We start from the raw sequence: 21,002 nt of genomic DNA on the forward strand, positions 1-21,002 counted from the left end.
CAAGGAAAGAAAGAAAGACAAAATAGAGGACAAGAGGCAGCCCCTTCTTACTAAGTCAGTCTGCACTGTGCATCCAAACCGACAAGCAAGACAATATGGGTCTGTGGGAAACCTGCTCTGTCCTTTTCCTTGTGGTAAGTGTATGATTTTATGACTTTATTTGGGATTTCTCAATATTTTCACGATGCTGGGGATTTATTTGATCATTTGGGATGGGTTTAAAAACATGATGGTGTTTCGTTTTTTAAGATACCCTGTTTTACAGTGATGGTGTAATCAGCTTCACTGCCAAAAAGCTGTCAGTGAATGGACTGGATCAGACATTGTCACCATGGCTTTTGTGTCTATGTCAGAAACACTTGTGGTCAGAATAAGGCAGTGAACGACAGACCTGTGAATTCACTTTATTTGCAATATATGCAATTTATTTATATGCAATTTATTTATTTACTTTCCCCCCCAGCATGTGGCTTGTTTTAAGTATTTATTTATTTATTTTATTTTTTTATTCCCATAATGTATGTGGAACATATTAACATATTTAAACCAAATAAATAATTATGTTATGTTTTTAAGTTATGTCCCAGCATGTATGTGGCACATATTAGCACTTGTTTAAATCAATTATTTAATTTAACTTAATTTTTTAAATTTTATTTATGTATTTATTTTTTATTGCCAAGCATATACATGGTACATATTAACACTTTTTGAAAAAAACACTAATTGCTTTTAAATTTTATTTCATGAAATTAATTTTATTTTATTTTACTTTATTTTTCCCAGCATGTACATGGTGCATATTAACACTTTTTAAAAACAATTAAATAGCTTAGTTAAGTTTAGTTTTTTTTGTTTTGTTTTCCCAGCATGTTCTTGGTACATATTAACACTCGTGTAAAGAAATTAAATATTAATTTAATTTAACTTTCTATATATACATAACTTTTTTATTATTTTTTTCCCAGCATGCACACGATGAAATAATATTTTGTTTTATATCCCAAAATGTATGTACATATTAGTGCTTGTTTAAAGCAATTAAATAATCATTTAATTTCATCACAAAAACTAGTTTAATTCAATTGAAAATTAAATTTTATTTTAATGTATTTTATTTTCATTTCTAACATGGCTATGCCAACTCTTTTACTAGCTGGATCAAATTTAGCAATATTACAGGTCAAAAGTATCCTACTTGATTTCAGTTTAAGGTGATTCAGGAAGTAAGACTGGTAAACATCCATTAGAGTTAGCATATGTTATCTTGGATAAAAACACCAATCCCGAATAACCATGATAATGAACTGGTTTCAGATTCTGACTGCTGAAGGCTGGCATGATCTGGACAACACTGAATATGACTGCTGGCCCATAGTAGAACCAAACGATTACAACATGATTAGCTGTGGCGGTAAGTGCTGCTTTTTAAGTAAATGCATCTAATTGGTCACATTCAGTAGCTTCCATTGTTGTTGCTAATTCCCTAAAGGGACAGTTCATCCAAAAATGTTTTTTTTTTGTCACTCATGCCGATCCAAAACAGCATGGCTTGAATATTTAAAAAAATATGGTCCAATTCATGAACAAACCGATTCGATTTTTTTGTGAATTGTTGATTCACTTCAAAACAAACCAAAACTGGCCTGAATGCTTCAGTTTTGAATCTGAGGGTGAATAAATAATGGCAACATTTTTTGGTGAACTCTCCCTTTAAGAATTGAAGACGAGGCCTTGAATGTACAAGTCAACAACTTAAAGGAAGTTTCCTAATCAGTAGGCCAACAATATAAGTGTTGTTTATTTGAAAGTTGATTTAAACTGAGTGTGTACCATCACAGGGGCATTTCCTTAAAGAAGACAAACATTTGCTTTGGTAGATCACTTGGAGATGTCCCTTAAATGCTTCACACCCACTTGTACTATGTTTTCACAGGCTTAGAAATGGCTTGGGTTCAACGTCCACCAGAAAAGGTCACGGATGGGGAGGAGTTCAACGTTACCTACTCTGTCACTGCCTCGGATTCCTTTTATGAATACGCCGTTAAAAACAAGATTTTCCAGTTCAGGTGAGCACACAATGCCGGCCTTCTCAAATGTGATTTATTGTGTGTAGAAAACACTTTTTATTTCACTGAATGTTCAACATACCACGTGAGATTTTCTCAAACCTGATATCATGTTCACAATGAATGAAATGTTGGCTTCACGTAACATCGGTTACACTATACGCTTCACTTTCTCCCACAGCAATGCCTCAGAGGCCAAAAGATTCTGCCTCGAGCACGAATGTCCCGCAAACTGGAACAACGCCAATGAAGACAACTGCTGCGTTTACCACGCCAACATTCACTCCTGTCCTCTTGCGCTCATGGTCAGTGCTGTTATGGTCGGTGTGAAGCCAATAGAAAGTGCTCTTGGATTTTGTCACAGTGCTGCTGAAATCTTTGAAATAAAAACTAGGTTAAACATGGCACATTTTGGCATGACATCAGAGACCTCAAAATGACAGTACTGAAGTATGAAGTATACCAGTTATCATTGTCGTAAATGCCCTGTGGTGGTTGCATGTATGAGCATGGGTGTGAGTCTGAATGTTTCTAAACTACTTATGCTTGGGGGACAAATTTGCTGAAATGATGTAGGCTAAATCTCAATCATGTTTTTATTTCAAATGTGGTTACAAAAAACAACAACAACAAACAATTAGCAGGTGAATTGAAATGAAATGGAATAATATAATTGAGTTTAATTAAATGCATTATTATATAAAAAATGTAATTAAAAGAATGGATAAAATCTAAATTAAATAATATAATTGAACTTAAATTCATTATTATTTAAAAATAAAAATAAAATCTAAATAAAATTAAATATTGAATTAAACTTGTTACTAAAAGAAATAAATCTAAATTAAATTACATTAAATATAATTGAATATACAGTGATTAAATTGTTTATAACTTAACTTAAAAATCTAAATTAAATAATATAATTGAATTTAATCAAATTGTTATTTAAATAAAAATGAAATAAAATTAGTTAAAATAAACTTAATTTATTCCTGTGATGCAAAGCTGAATTTTCAGCATCATTGCTCCAGTCTTCAGTGTCACATGATCCTTCAGAAATCATTCTAATATACTGATTTGCTGCTCAAGAAACATTTAAGATTATTATCATTGTTGAAAAATGATGCTTTTTATTCTTCGATGAACAGAACAATGTTTATTTAAAATATATAATTTTGTTACATTTGCCAAAAACTGAGTGTCTATTTACACTAACTCCGCCCACCAACGTGTGATTGGGAAAGTTAACATTACAAAAGACGGCTGTCAATCATCAGCTTTAGTGGTGCAGATTGTAAAGCTGTAGTGTTTTTGACGCGATCGACCCAAACTTTTGCCGAACTGTTTTTTTTTCTTCATTTTCAAATCTCATATAACATCGGAAAGGCAATTATTTTCAAAAAAAATGAAGGAAATAATCAAGTTGAAAATAAAGTATTGGGTAGGGTTAGGGTAGGTGTAGGGAGGGCTTTATTGTCCCAATAAGGTGGCATGACATCCATTTAATAATTTGAATTAAAATTATAATTTACACTCAAAACGCTATTATTGCATACTGTTTTATAATGTACTACAATACTGACGTGCACATAACTGCCACTATATGCAATAAGTAAGAAATCCTGCTAGTGTAAATAGAATCTATAGCTATTTGCATTGTGTAAATGGCATATTGCTATTACTACTATTTTCACTTAGTGTAAATAGCCTCTATCGCTAAGAAAATATGCTATTTTCACTTAGTGTAAATAGCATCTAATTGCTATTTACACTTAGTGCAAATAGCCGCTGCCAAAAAAAACAAACAAAAAAAAACATTTACTGTCACTTTGGAGCTATTTAATGCATCCTTGCTGAACAAAAGTATTAATTTCTTTTAAAAAACAATTACTGATCCTATTCTTTTGAACAGTAGTATAATTTTGGTTTAAATAAGCTTTATAACGTTCTAATTTTTGGTTTACAGTGCATCTGGAAAGTATTCACAGTGCTTTACTTTTTCCACATTTTGTTGTTACAGCCTTATTCCAAAATGGATTAAATTCATATCATATATACTTTATTTGTCCCCTTAAGGGAAATTTGTTTTGGACAATACAGGAAAAACTGCATAACAAAAGTACCCACATCAATAACATAAGCAATCACACAGTCACGTCCCTTGAGCTAGAATTTAACAGCCTTATGGCCATAAAGGCCAAATTCATTATTTTCCTCAAAATTTTACAAACAATACCCCATAATGACAACGTGAAAGAAGTTTGTTTGAAATCTTTGCAAATTAAAAAAATTAAAAATAAATTTAAAAAAATAAAAATCACATGTACATAATATTCACAGCCTTTGGTCAATACTTTATTGAAGCACCTTTGGCACCAATTACAGCCTCACATCTTTTTGGGTATGATGCGACAAGCTTTGCTCATCAGCATTTGGCAATTCTTCTGCCATTCTTCTCCTCATCTCTTCTCCTCTCAAGCTCTGTCATGTTGGAGGGGGGCAGACACACATTTTCAGGTTTCTCCAGAATTATTTGATTGGGTTCAATCCCAGGCTGTGTCTGGGCCACTCAAGCTGTGTGTTTAGGGTCATTGTCCTGCTGGAAGGTGAACCTTCTGCCCAGTCAGATGTTCTGAATGCTCTGGACTGGGTTTCATTAAAGCTATCTCAATATTTTGGTGCACTAAGCTTTTCTTCTACTCTGATGAGTCCCTCAGTCCCTGCCGCTGAAAAACAGCCCCACGGCATGAGGCTGTTACCAGCACACTTTACTTTTGGGACGGTACTCTGCAGGTGATGAGCAGAGCTGGTTTCCTTCAAACATGATGTTTACTGAGGTTCATCAGACCAGATAATCTTGTTTCTCAGAGTCTGATGGTCTTTAGGTGCTTTTTTGCAAATTCAAAGTGGGTTTCTCCCATCTGCACATATTGTATGATCATGGAGCTCAACTAGAGTGACCATCAGGTTCTTGGTCACCTGTCTAGACAAGGCCCTTCTCCATCAATTGCTTAGTTTAGCCAGGAGGCCAGCTAGGAAGAGTCCTGGTTGTTTCAAACTTCTTCTATTAAGGGTAACAAAGACTATATGCTTCTGTGAACCTTCAATGCTGCTGAAATTTTTGGTACCCTTCCCCAGACCTGTGCCTCGATGCAATCATGTCTCGGAGATCTATAGACAATCAAGTTGTGGAAACATCTCAAGGATGATCAGTGGAAACAGGATGCACCTGAGCTGAATTTTGAGTGTCATGGCAAAGGCTGTGAATACTTATGTACGTGTTTTTTTGTTTGTTTTTTTTGTTTTTATAAATTTGCAAAGATTTCAAACAAAACCTCTTTCACGTTGTTATTATGGGTTATTGTTTAATTTTGAGAAAAAATAATGAATTTAATCAATTTTGGAATAAGACTGTAACATACAACCTGAATTCCTGAAATTTTGGGATGTTTTTTAAAATTTGAATAAAACGAAAACTAAAAGACTTTCAAATCAATAGAACATAGATAACATAACAAATGTTTAAACTGAGAAATTGTACAATTGTATGCACAAAATGAGTTCAAATTTGTTGCCTGCTGCAGGTCTCAAAATAGCTGGTGCGGGGGCATGTTTACAATGGTGTAGCATGTCCTCTTCTTTTCGAAACAGTTTGAAGACATCTGGTCATCGAGGTTATGAGTTTTAGTGATGGAATTTGGTCCCATTCTTGCCTGATATAGGTTTCCAGCTGCTGAAGAGTTCGTGGTCGTCTTTGACGTATTTTTCGTTTAATGATACGCCAAATGTTCTCTATAGGTGAAAGATCTGGACCGCAGGCAGGCCAATTCAGTACCTGGACTCTTATACTAGGAAGCCATGCTGTTGTAATAGCTGCAGTATGTGGTTTTGCATTGTCCTCCTGAAATACACGTCATCTGGAGGGGAGCATATGTTGCTCTAAAACATTTATATACCTTTCAGCATTCATAGTGCCTTCCAAAACATGCAAGCTGCCCATACCGTATGCGCTTATGCACCCCCATACCATCAGAGATGCTGGCTTTTGAACTGAACGCTGATAACGCACTGGAAGGTCTCCCTCCTCTTTAGCCCGAAGGATACGGCATCCGTGATTTCCAACAAGAATGTCAAATTTGGACTCGTCTGACCATAGAACACCTTTCCACTTTGAAACAGAATCATGCCGATGAGTGATGCAGTGTCGTCTGAGGGCCCAAAGACCACGGGCATCCAACAAAGGTCTTCGGCCTTGTCCCTTACGCACAGAGATTTCTCCAGTTTCTCTGAATCTTTTAATGATGTTATGCACTGTAGATGATGAGATTTGCAAAGCCTTTGACATTGAGGAAGGTTGTTTTTAAAGTATTCCACAATCTTTTTATGCAATCTTACTGTTTGCAATGTTTGAAATATTGGAAAAAATATATAAGTATTAGGGTGAGGTAATATGAATGTATATCTAAAGGGAACTGACTGTCTTAACAAAAGTTCAGTGGACTTTTCTTTTCCTTAAACCTCCATATAATGCAAGTTAAAATAGTGTTTATAAGCGCAGCACTGCTTTGCGTACAGAGGTAACCAAGGAAATGGTATATCAATGCTGTTCTGTAATTGCCACCTGCCGTCAGAGAGTGAATTTGCGTTCTCATTCAGCCATCTGCTGTTTTGTGCAGACTTGTTTTATGCAGCATAATTTCACAAAAATAAAGACACCATTATATTTTTGCTTTAAATCTTGATTTATTTATTCTTGTTTGTAATTCAAATGCAGTGTTTGCCTATAATTTCAAATGGTTACAAATACTTTTATTGTTTTTTTATTAAGTATGTTTAGTTGTTGTAGAAGTAACTGTTTCATGGCCGGTAAAAAAATATTTATGGCCAGTAAAATTTCTCAAGTCACCGGCCATTGATGGGCGTGGCAAAAAGAGAATTAACATTTTTCTGGTCACGTGATCTCAACGAACTGATCCATGTCAAATAAAAACTACTTTATTTAGAACACTTCAAAAACTTTTTTGAGAAAGGAGGAGGCATCAAATTTGAAATGAGCTCATTTAGTGGATAAAAGTGTAAAATTTCTACTTTTAAACATTTGTTATATTCTCTATGTTGTATTGTGAATAAAATATTGGCTCATGTGATTTGAAAGTCTTTTAGTTTTCATTTTATTCAAATTTAAAAAACGTCCCAACATTTCCGGAATTTGGGTTGTACCAAAATGTGGAAAAAGTGAAGCGCTGTGAATACTTTCTGGATGCACTGTATACTGTATAAGCTTTATATAATATATAAAAACATCTGAAGGACCCTATATATAGCTACGTAAGTGTGTAAATGTATGGCTCTTTGTGTGTGTGTGTGTGTGTGTGTGTGTGTGTGTGTGTATAAGAGAGTGCAGAAAGGGGCGGAAGCTCATCAGTGAGAAGAGTGTCAGCCTTGATGAGCACTTATTCAGGTTCTATTTAAACTGATGCCATTAATTGTACAGTGTGGAAAGCTGTTATTATAATTTGTGACAGTCAATATTAGCCTTGATTGCTCCACAACCCATTAAACCCTTAACAGTCAGATGATTGTATTTTTGTCTGTTTAGAGAGGTGGAGGGATTTGTGGTCCCTGGATTCCAGATGATGGCGAAATTGTAACCCACACGGTATCCAAAGCTGGCAAGATGAGCCAACTGCTCTGGACATCAAAGGTTACAAGCAAATTCATTTTTAATTTAATTTAATTTAATTTTGTTTAATTTTATTTTATTAGTGCTGTCAAACGATTAATCGCATCCAAAATAAAAGTTTTTGTTTACATATGTATGTGTACTGTGTATATTTATTATGTGTATATATAAATACACACACATATACAATATATTTAGAAAATATTTACATGTATTTACATGTATATACTGTATTTATATTTATATAATTTATATTATATATAAATATATTTAATATAGAAATATAAAATATTTTTCTTATATATATATGCGTGTGTGTTTATATATACACAATACACACACACATGTTCGTTTTTGTGAAAAGTGGGGACATACCATAGGCGTAGTGGTTTTTATACTGTACTTACTGTATGTGCTCTACACCAATCCTACACCTAAACCTACCCCTTACAGGAGACTGTGCATTTCAAATTTCCCCCAAAAAACCTCACTCTGTATGATTTATAAACGTTTTGAAAAGTGGGGACATGGGTCAATGTCCTGAAAAGTCACCTTCACCTTGTAATACCTATGTCATACCTTTGTCATTATACAAATCTATGTCCTGACTTTTCACAAAAACATGCGCGCGCACACACACATGAATGCAATTAATCGCGATTAATCGTTTGACAGCACTAAATTGTATTTTTATTTACTTTATATATTTTTAAATTTTTATTTAATTTAATTTTATAAATGGTGATTTTAATAATTTTTACCCAGGTGGTGCTGGTCCATTTAGGAGTTACATCAGTCATTGCTCATATCAAAGTGGGACAGATGCATGCAGCACTAGAGTCCAAGGTGTTAGTAGTCAGCGCTCAAGGTTAGTATAACTTGTTAAACGCTTTAGGGATTTACGGAAAAGATATCTTCAAACAATTGGTACATCAAGGATATAGATGTTATTCAAAATAAACCTTGTGTTTGATTAAGCAAGGTTAATTGTTGACATATCCTAATACTGGTGTAGGAAATCATTGGTGTCTTATGAGAACAAAATTAAGCTTCGTCTAGGGATGTTTGTCTAGGTTATGTTGCACTTTCGTTTGTACTTGTGTGTCAGTGTGTGGCGATGACATCTGTGAGCTGGAGGAGAGCTGTCTGACGTGTCCCGCTGACTGTGGGGTTTGTCCTATGCCCACATCCATCAAAGTGGCCATTGGGCTTCCTGTGGCCTTGTTCTGCAGTGGTTTCATCTTGACGCTGGTGGTGAGAATGTCAGTTCAGTACTTGACAAATATTTGCAGATGATAAAATGGGACAAGAAACTTACACTGAAGGAAGGAATAGATTAAATGGATACTCTTTTGATTTGAACCAAGTAAGCAATCAACTCGCGTCTCAGCAGTCACGTTAGCAACATGCATAGCAATGCTCTAGCAATCACCAACAATACCCTATATGGGTTTTTCACAGGGAAGTGCCACTCACATTTTCAAAGAACCTCCAAAGAGACATAGTAATGATAAAGATACGAGATTTGAAAAGGAAAAAAAAAAAAAAAATAGATGAAAATGCTTCTGCATTCACTTGCAAAACTGTTGTGTTCTTATGAGAAACCTTGCATTTGTTTGCAAATTCTTTGCGTTTTCTTGCAAAAGTACTGTTCTCTCGTGAAACTTTGTTCTTTTACAAAAACAAAATGCATTTCTTTGAGAAGCTTTGCATTCACTTGCAAAACTTTTGCGTTCTTATGAAAAACTTTGCGTTCAGTTGCAAAACCTGCCCAGCAGGCACAGGACGTCAATATAACGTCAGGTTGACGTCTGGCAGACGTTGCATTTTGTTTGAGAATGAAAATCGGGTTGACGTTGACTTAACATTGGATTTTGGTTACACAACCTAAAAACAACAAATATCAACGTCAGCTGACGATGGTATTGAATATCAAATTAACATTGACCTGAGATGTTGAATTGACACTGAATCTTGGTCTCCTGACATCGCAACCGAAATTTAACCAAATATCATCATCTTATGACATTGTGTGCCTGCTGGGTGTGTTCCTCCGTGAAACTATGCGTTTACTTGGAAAACTTTTAAGTTCTCCTGAAAAATGTTTCATTTGCTCTCAATACTTTTGCGTTCCCCCAAGAGACTTTGTGTTTGCTTGCAAAACTGTTGTGTTTCTCAAAGAAACCATTTGCAATTTAGGTACATGGAAAACTTTTAATTTCTCCTGAGAAACTTTTCATTCACTCTCAGTACTTTTGCGTTTCCCGAAGAAACTTTGCATTTATTTTGTTATTATTTGCAACACTTTTGTGTTTCCCCAATGAAACGTTGCGATCACTTGCAAAACTTTTGCATTTCCCCAAGAAACTTTGTGTTTACTTTTGGTTTTGCTTGCAACATCTTTGTGTTTCCCCTAAGAAAATTTGTGTTTGCTTCCGTCTCATATTGTTTTCTATCACCACGTTCCTTTAGTGGCTAAAAAAACAGTCAGTAATGTATTATTCTGGCTAAGTTGTTACATTTGTTACAAACCATATTACTTGTGTTTTCCCATTATGAGTTGTTTTTTGTTTTGTTTTTTCCCTAGTGGCTGCAATACCAAAAACAGAAAATGTTTTGGGATGAGAGCTGGATCGTCAACTACAATAATATCATGTTTGGTAAGAGGTTTTAGTCTCATCCACTGTTACATTAAAAACATCATTGTTTGTATTATTTTATATGACAAAACAATTCCTAGTCAATTACATTTTTTTCTTACTGAACATCCTGTTTAATGCCAAAATAGAATTGGTTTCCTTGGTTATTAAATACTTTAGTATTTATGCTAGAATTGTTTTTGGGCCTTACAGGTAAAGTGTGCTACACAGGTTTTTGTAGCACCACAAGTCTTCAGACTGTAAAGAGGAACTCCAGTGTGAGTAGAGTCACAGATGTGACGGTCTGCACTGCAGTTAACACCAACTTCAAATCACGCTTCATTCAGGCCGGCATCTAGTGAGTGTTTCCAGTGATACTGCCTCTTGGGTATCTCTACTAATGCATTTTCTAAAACGAATGGTCTTGTCTTTGTTTGGTTTTGTCTATTTTTGTTTGTCGTCTTGTATTTTGTCTTGTCTTTGATTTGTTCTGTCCTTTTTTGTCTTGTCTTTGTTTTGTTTTTGTTTGTCTTGTCTTTTTGTTTACATTTTTGTCTTTGCTTTTTCATTTGCTTTTTTTTGTCTTGTTTTTTGTCCTTATGTCTTTTTTTTGTTTTGTCGTTTTTTGTCTTGTCTTTGTTTTGTATTTTTTTGTTTGTCTTTTCTTGTCTTGTTGTCTTTGTTTTTATGTTTTGCCTTTGTTTAGTTTTGTCTTAGATTTGTCTTTTTTGTTTGTCTTGTTTTTTTTTGTCTTTGCTTTTATATCTTGTCATTGTTTTGATTTTTGATTTTGTTTTTTGGTTTGTCTTGTTTTGTTTTTGTCTTTATCTTGTCTTTCTTGTTTTTGTTTTTTTGTGTGTTGTGTTGTCTTATATGTTAACTTTTTGTTTTGTTTTGTGTTTTCTTTTGTTTTTACAGCGATGGAAGGACTGTAGCTGTAAAACACATCCAGAAGAAACACTTTACTCTCACCAAAACAATCAGAAAAGAGGTCAAAGAGGTCAGGTGAGTAGATGTTGCATATGAAACTACACTGAAATCAGATGTACTTTTACTTGGACAAGTGACTTGTCCAGGTTTTTGTGATGGGTAATTTAAGGCAAATATTTGGAGAAGGAATAAAGACTGTTACTGTTTCTTTTTACCAGGGTGCTTGATCACCCAAACCTCTCCAAGTTCTTAGGAGGCTGCACTGAAGTTCCTTTCATAAGCATTATCACTGAATACTGTCCAAAGGGAAGCCTGGCAGATGTGCTGTTGAACGAGGATGTCCCCATCAATTGGGGTTTTCGGTAAATCTGTCTTGTGGCATTGTGGGAAAGCTCTTTAAAAGCTTCGTGATGGTACTTCATAAATAAAATTAACACTTAACGTTTACAGATTGTCTTTTGCTACTGATATTGCTCGAGGAATGGCTTACCTGCATCAGCACAAAATGTTCCACGGCCGTCTTCATTCACGCAACTGTGTGATTGATGACCGGTGGGTCTGCAAAATATCAGGTACATCATTTTAGATTTTCTAGAGGCACACTTCTTAGACATATTACAACATGAGAAAAATCTGAAATCTGAAATATGACATATAATATTTAATGATACAGATTACGGGCTGATGGCCTACAGAAAGGAGGACTTTGAGGACATGAGCACCAATTTCAAATGTCAAAACGTCTATCGCATTTACTGCGCACCTGAAGTACTGCTGAGAATCAGCAGTAGTTTCACAGCCGCGGCTGATGTGTACAGGTTGGAGAAATGCTTAAACCTTTTGTATTTTTAACCACCTATTTAAATTTTGATATTTTTTAGCAAATAAATACATATCTGAAATATTCTAAAGTTAAATTAAAAATCTTTAATATTTCTCAGTGAATCTGCTAAAATATTGATAAGAAATTAAAATATTTAAAATGCACATATTCACTTCTCTGTTCAATTAATTAAAATAAACAAATAAATGAATAAATACTCTGTCAAAAGTTTGGAATTAAGTTTTTTATTTTTTTATTTATTATTTATTTATTTATTTATAGTATTGTGAAATATTATTACAATTTAAAATAACTGATTTCTTTTTGAATATATTTTAAATGTAAGTTATTACATTTGATATAAAGCTGAATTTTTAGCATCATTACTCCAGTTTTCAGTGTCAAAAAAAAAAAAAAAAAAATTACAAATAAATAAAAAGCCATTAAACTAGAAAATGTTATTAAAGTTATTAAAGTCATGTGAAAATGTGCATCATGACAGGAATAACCCCGTTCTTTTCTTCAGATACATTAAAATGTTTTGTATATTTTATAGATGCATCCCAGAGCAGCGGTTTGTTCTCAAACAAAACTCAGTCTCTAAGAAGCATGAAACAAACATTTATCTTTTCTTTCTTTTCTCAAGCTACTCTATTATCTTGGTGGAAATCGCTACTCGCAGTGACCTCATTTCAGTAAGTATTCAAGGATCAGGAAGGTGTTGGGGTTTTTAGACTGTTTTTTTAGTGTATGAGGTGATGATAAGAAGTGCAATTGTTGTTTCATGAGCAGGAACAGGCAGATTCAGTGAAGCTTGATGTCATGTGGCGCCCATCGCTTCCCAGACTGAAGGCTGGGAAATCAGACAATGATTGCCCAGATCCTGATGATTACTGTGAGGTTTGTATGGACGTAATTGATGCATGCTATTTACTCAAGCACATTTCCTCTTGCAGCACGTTTAGTTGAAGATCAATTACTTCAATGAATTGCCATTGATGCAAATGTTTACCATACATGATTAAAAGATGATAACTGTGGATAAATGAAAAGCACTCAGTGTTCGTAGTCAAATTTCACGCAGCTGATAAAGAGATGCTGGAACCACAATGTGACCATGAGGCCGACGTTTGAGCAGGTGAAAAAGATTCTCGATAAAATGAACCCGCACAAGGTCAGCCCTGTGGATATGATGATGAACCTGGTATGTATCTCGTCTAATCAAAGTCTTTCTTTTACAGTTATTTAAATAATACAATTATTGAAAGCATAATAAGCATACAGTGACTGGACACAGAATAATTTGAGTGATTATATGCACCAGGTATTTATTTAATAGTATAATAATAGTATAAATTGTTACTTGACAGAATGCAAATAGCATATATATATATATATATATATATATATATATATATATATATATATACTTACATACATACACACACATTTTGTTCTTATACATATTGAATATTGTGTGTGTGTGTGTATATATATATATATACACACACACACACACACACACACCACACTCTAAAAAATGCTGGGTTAAATACAACCCAGCGATCGATATATATATATATACATTGTTTTTTTTCTAGATGGAAAAGTACAGTAAACATTTGGAATCCATTGTAGCCGAGAGAACACAGGATCTTCTTCAGGAGAAGCAGAAGACCGACCGTTTACTCTACAGTATGGAAGTGTATTTGAAGTGACAGTGTGAAAAGTGTTTATGACCTATCAAAGTTCAATATTCATAATCATTATTACATTAAAAAACACATTAAAACGTTACACATTAAAAAATACATTAAAAAGACACTCAATAAATGTTGTCCAAATGAAACTTGTATATTATATTCATTCATTACACACAGACTGATATTTCAAATGTTTATTTCTTTTAATTTTGATGATTAGAGCTTACAGCTCATGAAAATCAAAAATCAGTATATCAAAATATTAGAATATTACTTAAGACCAATACAAAGAAAGGATTTTTAGAAATCTTGGCCAACTGAAAAGTATGAAAATGAAAAGTATGAGCATGTACAGCACTCAATACTTAGTTGGGGCTCCTTTTGCCTGAATTACTGCAGCAATGCGGCGTGGCATGGAGTCGATCAGTCTGTGGCACTGCTCAGGTGTTATGAGAGCCCAGGTTGCTCTGATAGTGGCCTTCAACTCATCTGCATTGTTGGGTCTGGTGTCTCTCATCTTCCTCTTGTCAATACCCCATAGATTCTCTATGGGGTTCAGGTCAGGCGAGTTTGCTGGCCAATCAAGCACAGTAACACTATGGTCATTGAACCAGCTTTTGGTACCTTTGGCAGTGTGGGCAGGTGCCAAGTCCTGCTGGAAAATAAAATCAGCATCTCCATAAAGCTTGTCAACAGAAGGAAGCATGAAGTGCTCTAAAATTTCCTGGTAGATGGCTGCGTTGACTGTGGACTTGGAAAACACAGTGGACCAACACCAGCAGATGACATGGCAGCCCAAATCATCACAGACTGTGGAAACTTCACACTGGACTTCAAGCAACATGGATTCTGTGCCTCTCCACTCTTCCTTCAGACTCTGGGACCTTGATTTCCAAATGAAATGTAAAATTTACTTTCATCTGAAAAGAGGACTTTGGACCACTGAGCAACAGTCCAGTTCTTTTTCTCCACAGCCCAGTTAAGATGCTTCTGACGTTGTCTCTGGTTCAGAAGTGGCTTGGTAGCCCTTTTCCTGAAGACGTCTGAGCGTGGTGACTCTTGATGCACTGACTCCAGCTTCAGTTCTCTCCTTGTGAAGCTCTCCCAAGTGTTTGAATCGGCTTTGCTTGACTGTATTCTCAAGCTTGCGGTCATCCCTGTTGCTTGTGCACCTTTTCCTACCCAAATTCTTCCTTCCAGTCAACTTTGCATTTAATATGCTTTGATACAGCACTCTGTAAACAGCCACACCTTTCAGTAATGACCCTCTGTGACTTACCCTCTTTGTGGAGGGCGTCAATGTTCGTCTTCTGGATCATTATCAAGTCAGCAGTCTTCTCCATTATTGTGGTTTCAAAGAACAAGAGATACCCAGAATTTATACTGTAGGGATGGTCATTTATTCAAACTCAAATGTAAATATTCTAATATTTTGAGATACTGATTTTTGACTTTCATGAGCTGTAAGCTCTAATCATCAAAATCAAAAGAAATAAACATTTGAAATATATCAGTCTGTGTGTAATGAATGAATATAATATACAAGTTTCACTTTTGAATGGAATTAGTGAAATAAATCAACTTTTGATGATATTCTAATTATATGACCAGCACCTGTGTATGTATATATGTATGTGTATATATATATATATATATATATATATATATATATATATATATATATATATACATATATATATTTACATATGATTAATATATTTTTATTAATATATTATTTCTATTGGTGACAGGCATGTTACCAAAACCAGTGGCTGACGATCTTCGTCAGGGACATACATCAGAAGCACAAAGTTACTCCAATGCCACTGTATATTTCAGGCAAGCATGAAAATGATTGATATATTTGTAATAAATATTTGCTTTGCAAGTGATATTTGGTTACATAATATAATATTATATAATAGGTTAATAAGTACAGTAACTCAATACTTAGTTGGGGCTCCTTTTGCCTGAATTACTGCAGCAATGCGGCGTGGCATGGAGTCGATCAGTCTGTGGCACTGCTCAGGTGTTATGAGAGCCCAGGTTGCTCTGATAGTGGCCTTCAACTCATCTGCATTGTTGGGTCTGGTGTCTCTCATCTTCCTCTTGTCAATACCCCATAGATTCTCTATGGGGTTCAGGTCAAGCGAGTTTGCTGGCCAATCAAGCACAGTAACACTATGGTCATTGAACCAGCTTTTGGTACCTTTGGCAGTGTGGGCAGGTGCCAAGTCCTGCTGGAAAATGAAATCAGCATCTCCATAAAGCTTGTCAACAGAAGGAAGCATGAAGTGCTCTAAAATTTCCTGGTAGATGGCTGCGTTGACTGTGGACTTGGAAAACACAGTGGACCAACACCAGCAGATGACATGGCAGCCCAAATCATCACAGACTGTGGAAACTTCACACTGGACTTCAAGCAACATGGATTCTGTGCCTCTCCACTCTTCCTTCAGACTCTGGGACCTTGATTTCCAAATGAAATGTAAAATTTACTTTCATCTGAAAAGAGGACTTTGGACCACTGAGCAACAGTCCAGTTCTTTTTCTCCACAGCCCAGTTAAGATGCTTCTGACGTTGTCTCTGGTTCAGAAGTGGCTTGGTAGCCCTTTTCCTGAAGACGTCTGAGCGTGGTGACTCTTGATGCACTGACTCCAGCTTCAGTTCTCTCCTTGTGAAGCTCTCCCAAGTGTTTGAATCGGCTTTGCTTGACTGTATTCTCAAGCTTGCGGTCATCCCTGTTGCTTGTGCACCTTTTCCTACCCAAATTCTTCCTTCCAGTCAACTTTGCATTTAATATGCTTTGATACAGCACTCTGTAAACAGCCACACCTTTCAGTAATGACCCTCTGTGACTTACCCTCTTTGTGGAGGGCGTCAATGTTCGTCTTCTGGATCATTATCAAGTCAGCAGTCTTCTCCATTATTGTGGTTTCAAAGAACAAGAGATACCCAGAATTTATACTGTAGGGATGGTCATTTATTCAAACGCAAATGTAAATATTGTAATATTTTGAGATACAGATTTTTGACTTTCATGAGCTGTAAGCTCTAATCATCAAAATCAAAAGAAATAAACATTTGAAATATATCAGTCTGTGTGTAATGAATGAATATAATATACAAGTTTCACTTTTGAATGGAATTAGTGAAATAAATCAACTTTTGATGATATTCTAATTATATGACCAGCACCTGTGTATGTATATATGTATGTGTATATATATATATATATATATATATATATATATATATATATATATATATATATATATATATTTACATATGATTAATATATTTTTATTAATATATTATTTCTATTGGTGACAGGCATGTTACCAAAACCAGTGGCTGACGATCTTCGTCAGGGACATACATCAGAAGCACAAAGTTACTCCAATGCCACTGTATATTTCAGGCAAGCATGAAAATGATTGATATATTTGTAATAAATATTTGCTTTGCAAGTGATATTTGGTTACATAATATAATATTATATAATAGGTTAATAAGTACAGTAACTTTATATCTTTCATGCTCACTAAGGTTGGATTCACAGTGAAAATAGTAATCTATTTAAAATAACTGATCGATCTAAATGATCGATTTTAAATAGAACATTTTTGTAATTTTTTTTTTTTAGTTTTTTGTTATGTCTTTACTGTCACTTTTGATAATTTGAATGCATTATGCTGAATAAAAGTATCGCATTCTTGGAAAAAAATAAAATAAATAACTGACCCCAAATTTTTGAACTATGTATTGTTTCATACACAAAAAAGGGTTTAAAATTGTACCTTTTGGGGTACAACAGCTTGTCGCTGGAGCAGTACCCTTAAAAGGACATATTTGTACCTGTTTTACCCCTAATAGGTACCATTTTAAACCCTTTTTTTTCTGTGTGTGAATTATTATCTCAAATATTAATGAATTAATTTGTGTTTCTATTGGCCAGTGACATAGTGGGCTTCACCCAGCTGTCCGGCTCCAGCACCCCTCACCAGGTTGTGGATTTCCTCAACAAGCTTTACACCACATTTGATGACATCATCGACAACTACGATGTGTACAAAGTGGAAACTATAGGAGATGCTTGTGAGTGCGGTTACAGAGATCCAGCTGCCTTTGTTCGCCACACTTTTGCATCTAATTACACATAAATCAATGGAAAACCTCTCCCTCTTTAGATATGGTGGTCTCGGGAGTACCGAAAGAGAACGGGATCAATCACGCTGGGGAAATCGCCAGCATGGCGCTGGACTTGATCAGTGTCTGTCACACGTTTAAAATCCCACACAAACCCACCACACAGCTGAAGATACGAGCTGGCATTCATTCAGGTCAATATAGCTTCAATATAGCTTCAGTCCTTCATCTGTCCTGTACTTAGCATCAAGCTACGTCCTTTGAATGAGATGTATTTTATGTTATCTTAGGTCCCGTAGTAGCTGGCGTGGTTGGTACAAAAATGCCACGGTACTGCTTATTTGGTGACACTGTAAACACAGCGTCCCGTATGGAGTCCACCAGTGAAGGTATTTGGGCAAACGCAGCTGTTTGCACAGAGTCAATTAGTAACTGATCCTGTCCGCCATTTCTAGAGGAGTGGAATCTTGTAAATATTTGCACTGATTTATTGGTTAAAATGTAATAAAACTGAATGTTGGATCCAAATATTTCCCTTTCTTGAACTTCTGTAAAGCTCAAACGAAGCTAAAGCTTTCTATCGCATGTGCTTTTCTATGTTTAATCGTTGTTTTATGATGTTGACAGCTTTAAAGATCCAGTGCAGTGGCCCTACAGCAGATCTTCTACACACACTTGGTGGATATGTGTTGATGTGTCGTGGGTCTCTCAATGTGAAGGTAAAGCCTGAGATACACTGCACGATTTTAGCAATCCTATAAGATCATTTCATGTCACACTGTGCGACATGGATCTAATAAACTTGGCTACGACATCGACATGTGTGTAGACTGTACGGTGTTGACACCCATTCGCTCATACACTAAGCAGTTTTATGTTTTAGTGCCGTGTTGCGTTGATTTCATGTCGCATTTGTATTGGCTGGTCAACAGCAAACACACTGTGCGATGATCATGCTGTATCGTAGGCTATCTTTGGTCACAAAAGACTGTGACAATGGCCATCTTTGAACCTCTCTCACTGTACGACACAGGACCGATTAGGAGCCACGATCACAGAAATCGCCAATCTTTCGCCAATTGTGCAGTGTGTTTTGGGTTTAAGATGGTCAGTTCATTGTTTATACAGCAATTGTCTGTGCATGCAAAGAAGCCACCCACAGAGCTATTATTTTGCCTGTCATAAATTTAGCTTGGCAAAATAGTTCTGTTACTCACTATGGTTGCCATGGATAACTTCTCAATTCTCACAAACTCTGCATACCACAAATGAAATGGATGGACAATATATTTAAATGTTTTTGCATTGTCTTGCAAAACTATTGCGTTCCCCCTAGAAACTTTGCTTGCAAATCTTTTGTGTTGGAAATAATATGAGGTGGAAGGAAAAACTATATTTCACTGCTTTTGTGAGCGAAGTTTCTGAGGGAAAATGCACTAGTCTTGTGAGTGAAACAAAGTGAAAGTGACTGAAGGTCCTTTTAAGCAAAGTCATGTTACTTAGCGGCCATCTTTGAAAAGCCTCTTGGGTGTTTATTTCAGTCATGCAAGTATAGGAGACACAATACTTTTTAATAATGCACTAGTTTTGTGAGCAAATGCAAATTTTCTGTGGGCAATGCCAAAGTTTTGCAAGCAAACGCAATGATTTTGAAGAAAAGTTACTTTTTTGACAATGCTGAAGTTTTGCGAGCGCATGGAAATTTTCTCAGGGGGACACAATAGTTTTGAAAGCTAATGCTAAGTTTGGGTAATGTAATAATTTTTGCAAGAGAATGCAGCATTTCTTGAGGAAACATAACACTTTTTTGACATATCACAAATATTTGGTGAGAGATTATCAGAGGAACTCAATATTTTGCGAGAGAACACATTTTTCTGAGGGTTAGCCCATGCAAAAATTATGTTAGCAAATTCAGCGTTTCTTGAGGAAGAGCAACACTCTTTAAACAAACTCAAACTTTTTCTGGGGAATGTGATATTTTTGTGTGAGAATGCACATTTTCTCAGGGTTATGTAATTTTTTTCAAAAATGCAAACGTTTCACGAGAAAAATTGCTAAGTTTCTCTATATATTTGTGAGAGAACGCAAAAACGTTTTTTTTTTTTTAACATTGTATGAACTCTTGAAAATATGTAATTGCTAATGAGTACAGTGAGCGCTTCAAGGAGACATATTTGTTGAAATGATTTGTGTGGTCTTCCTCTATTATTTATTTGTAGTATTTATAATGTTTTTATTATCATAATATTTTATATTATTTATAATACGTTTTATCTTCTTATTCAGAAACTGATCTGGTATATTACAGACCTTTCTACCAAATCAATCTGCTATTGATCTTTTTCTTCCTGAGATGATGGTATGGTCTCCTGAGGCTGATCTGCAGACCTCAGCGCAGCTGTGATTTATCTCAATTAGGACTTGGCCTCAGCTGGCTTTTGTGTTTTCACTTAAGTGATGTCTGTTCATTATGCACAAGTGAATACACACCTCTGCTCTGTCGCTCTCCCCCCTCTTTCTATCTTTTGTATGATGCTGTCCTTCAGAGTATTGTGTTTAAGATACACCGGAGGAGATTTACTAATTGTGACTTTTTGTTGAACAGGGGAAAGGCGAAATGACAACTTGGTGGCTGGAGGCAAAAATAAGCCCCACAGACCCTTTGTTCAGTGAAGACGAACCTTTGGGTCTTCCTGTTCCTGTTAGCAGTTAACTTATGTGCTACAGTCATGACAGAAACCTTAACCAAGAAATAGACATGTTTAGCAGATATGCGAGCTGACTTAAGTGTATACTAAGATTGTTACATTTTAATGCTGCTATGTTGAAATATTGCTGCTGTTATTGATTCGTGTATTAGACAAGATGTTGTATATGTTGTGTTTGGAAGATTTAAAAATGTCTTTGTCATATGAAGGGCAAATGTGTTCGTAGAGACAACTTTTCATTAAATATTTATGGTTTATCTTCAGTGCATTGTTTGTATAGAGTAGATATGC

At 35.4% G+C, this 21,002-nt stretch overlaps 1 protein-coding gene across 1 annotated transcript; it reads left to right on the forward strand.

The window, feature by feature from the left end:
• The first annotated feature begins 68 nt into the window (after window positions 1-68).
• Window positions 69-20,963, forward strand: LOC131531017 (atrial natriuretic peptide receptor 1-like). The gene is made up of 23 exons (XM_058761566.1): window positions 69-134; window positions 1,318-1,414; window positions 1,937-2,069; window positions 2,251-2,374; window positions 7,672-7,776; window positions 8,521-8,623; window positions 8,864-9,017; window positions 10,343-10,410; window positions 10,608-10,752; window positions 11,313-11,399; window positions 11,543-11,686; window positions 11,775-11,896; window positions 11,998-12,142; window positions 12,794-12,842; window positions 12,937-13,047; window positions 13,232-13,351; window positions 13,749-13,842; window positions 15,602-15,689; window positions 17,810-17,949; window positions 18,042-18,194; window positions 18,291-18,389; window positions 18,628-18,719; window positions 20,609-20,963. Exons 1-23 carry the CDS (start codon window positions 96-98, stop codon window positions 20,714-20,716), a joined length of 2,520 nt encoding a protein of 839 aa, XP_058617549.1. The 5' UTR covers window positions 69-95; the 3' UTR covers window positions 20,717-20,963.
• Window positions 20,964-21,002: the final 39 nt, after the last annotated feature.

The sequence above is a fragment of the Onychostoma macrolepis genome, chromosome 22, assembly GCF_012432095.1.
Source record: "Onychostoma macrolepis isolate SWU-2019 chromosome 22, ASM1243209v1, whole genome shotgun sequence".
NCBI classification, from domain to species: domain Eukaryota; kingdom Metazoa; phylum Chordata; class Actinopteri; order Cypriniformes; family Cyprinidae; genus Onychostoma; species Onychostoma macrolepis.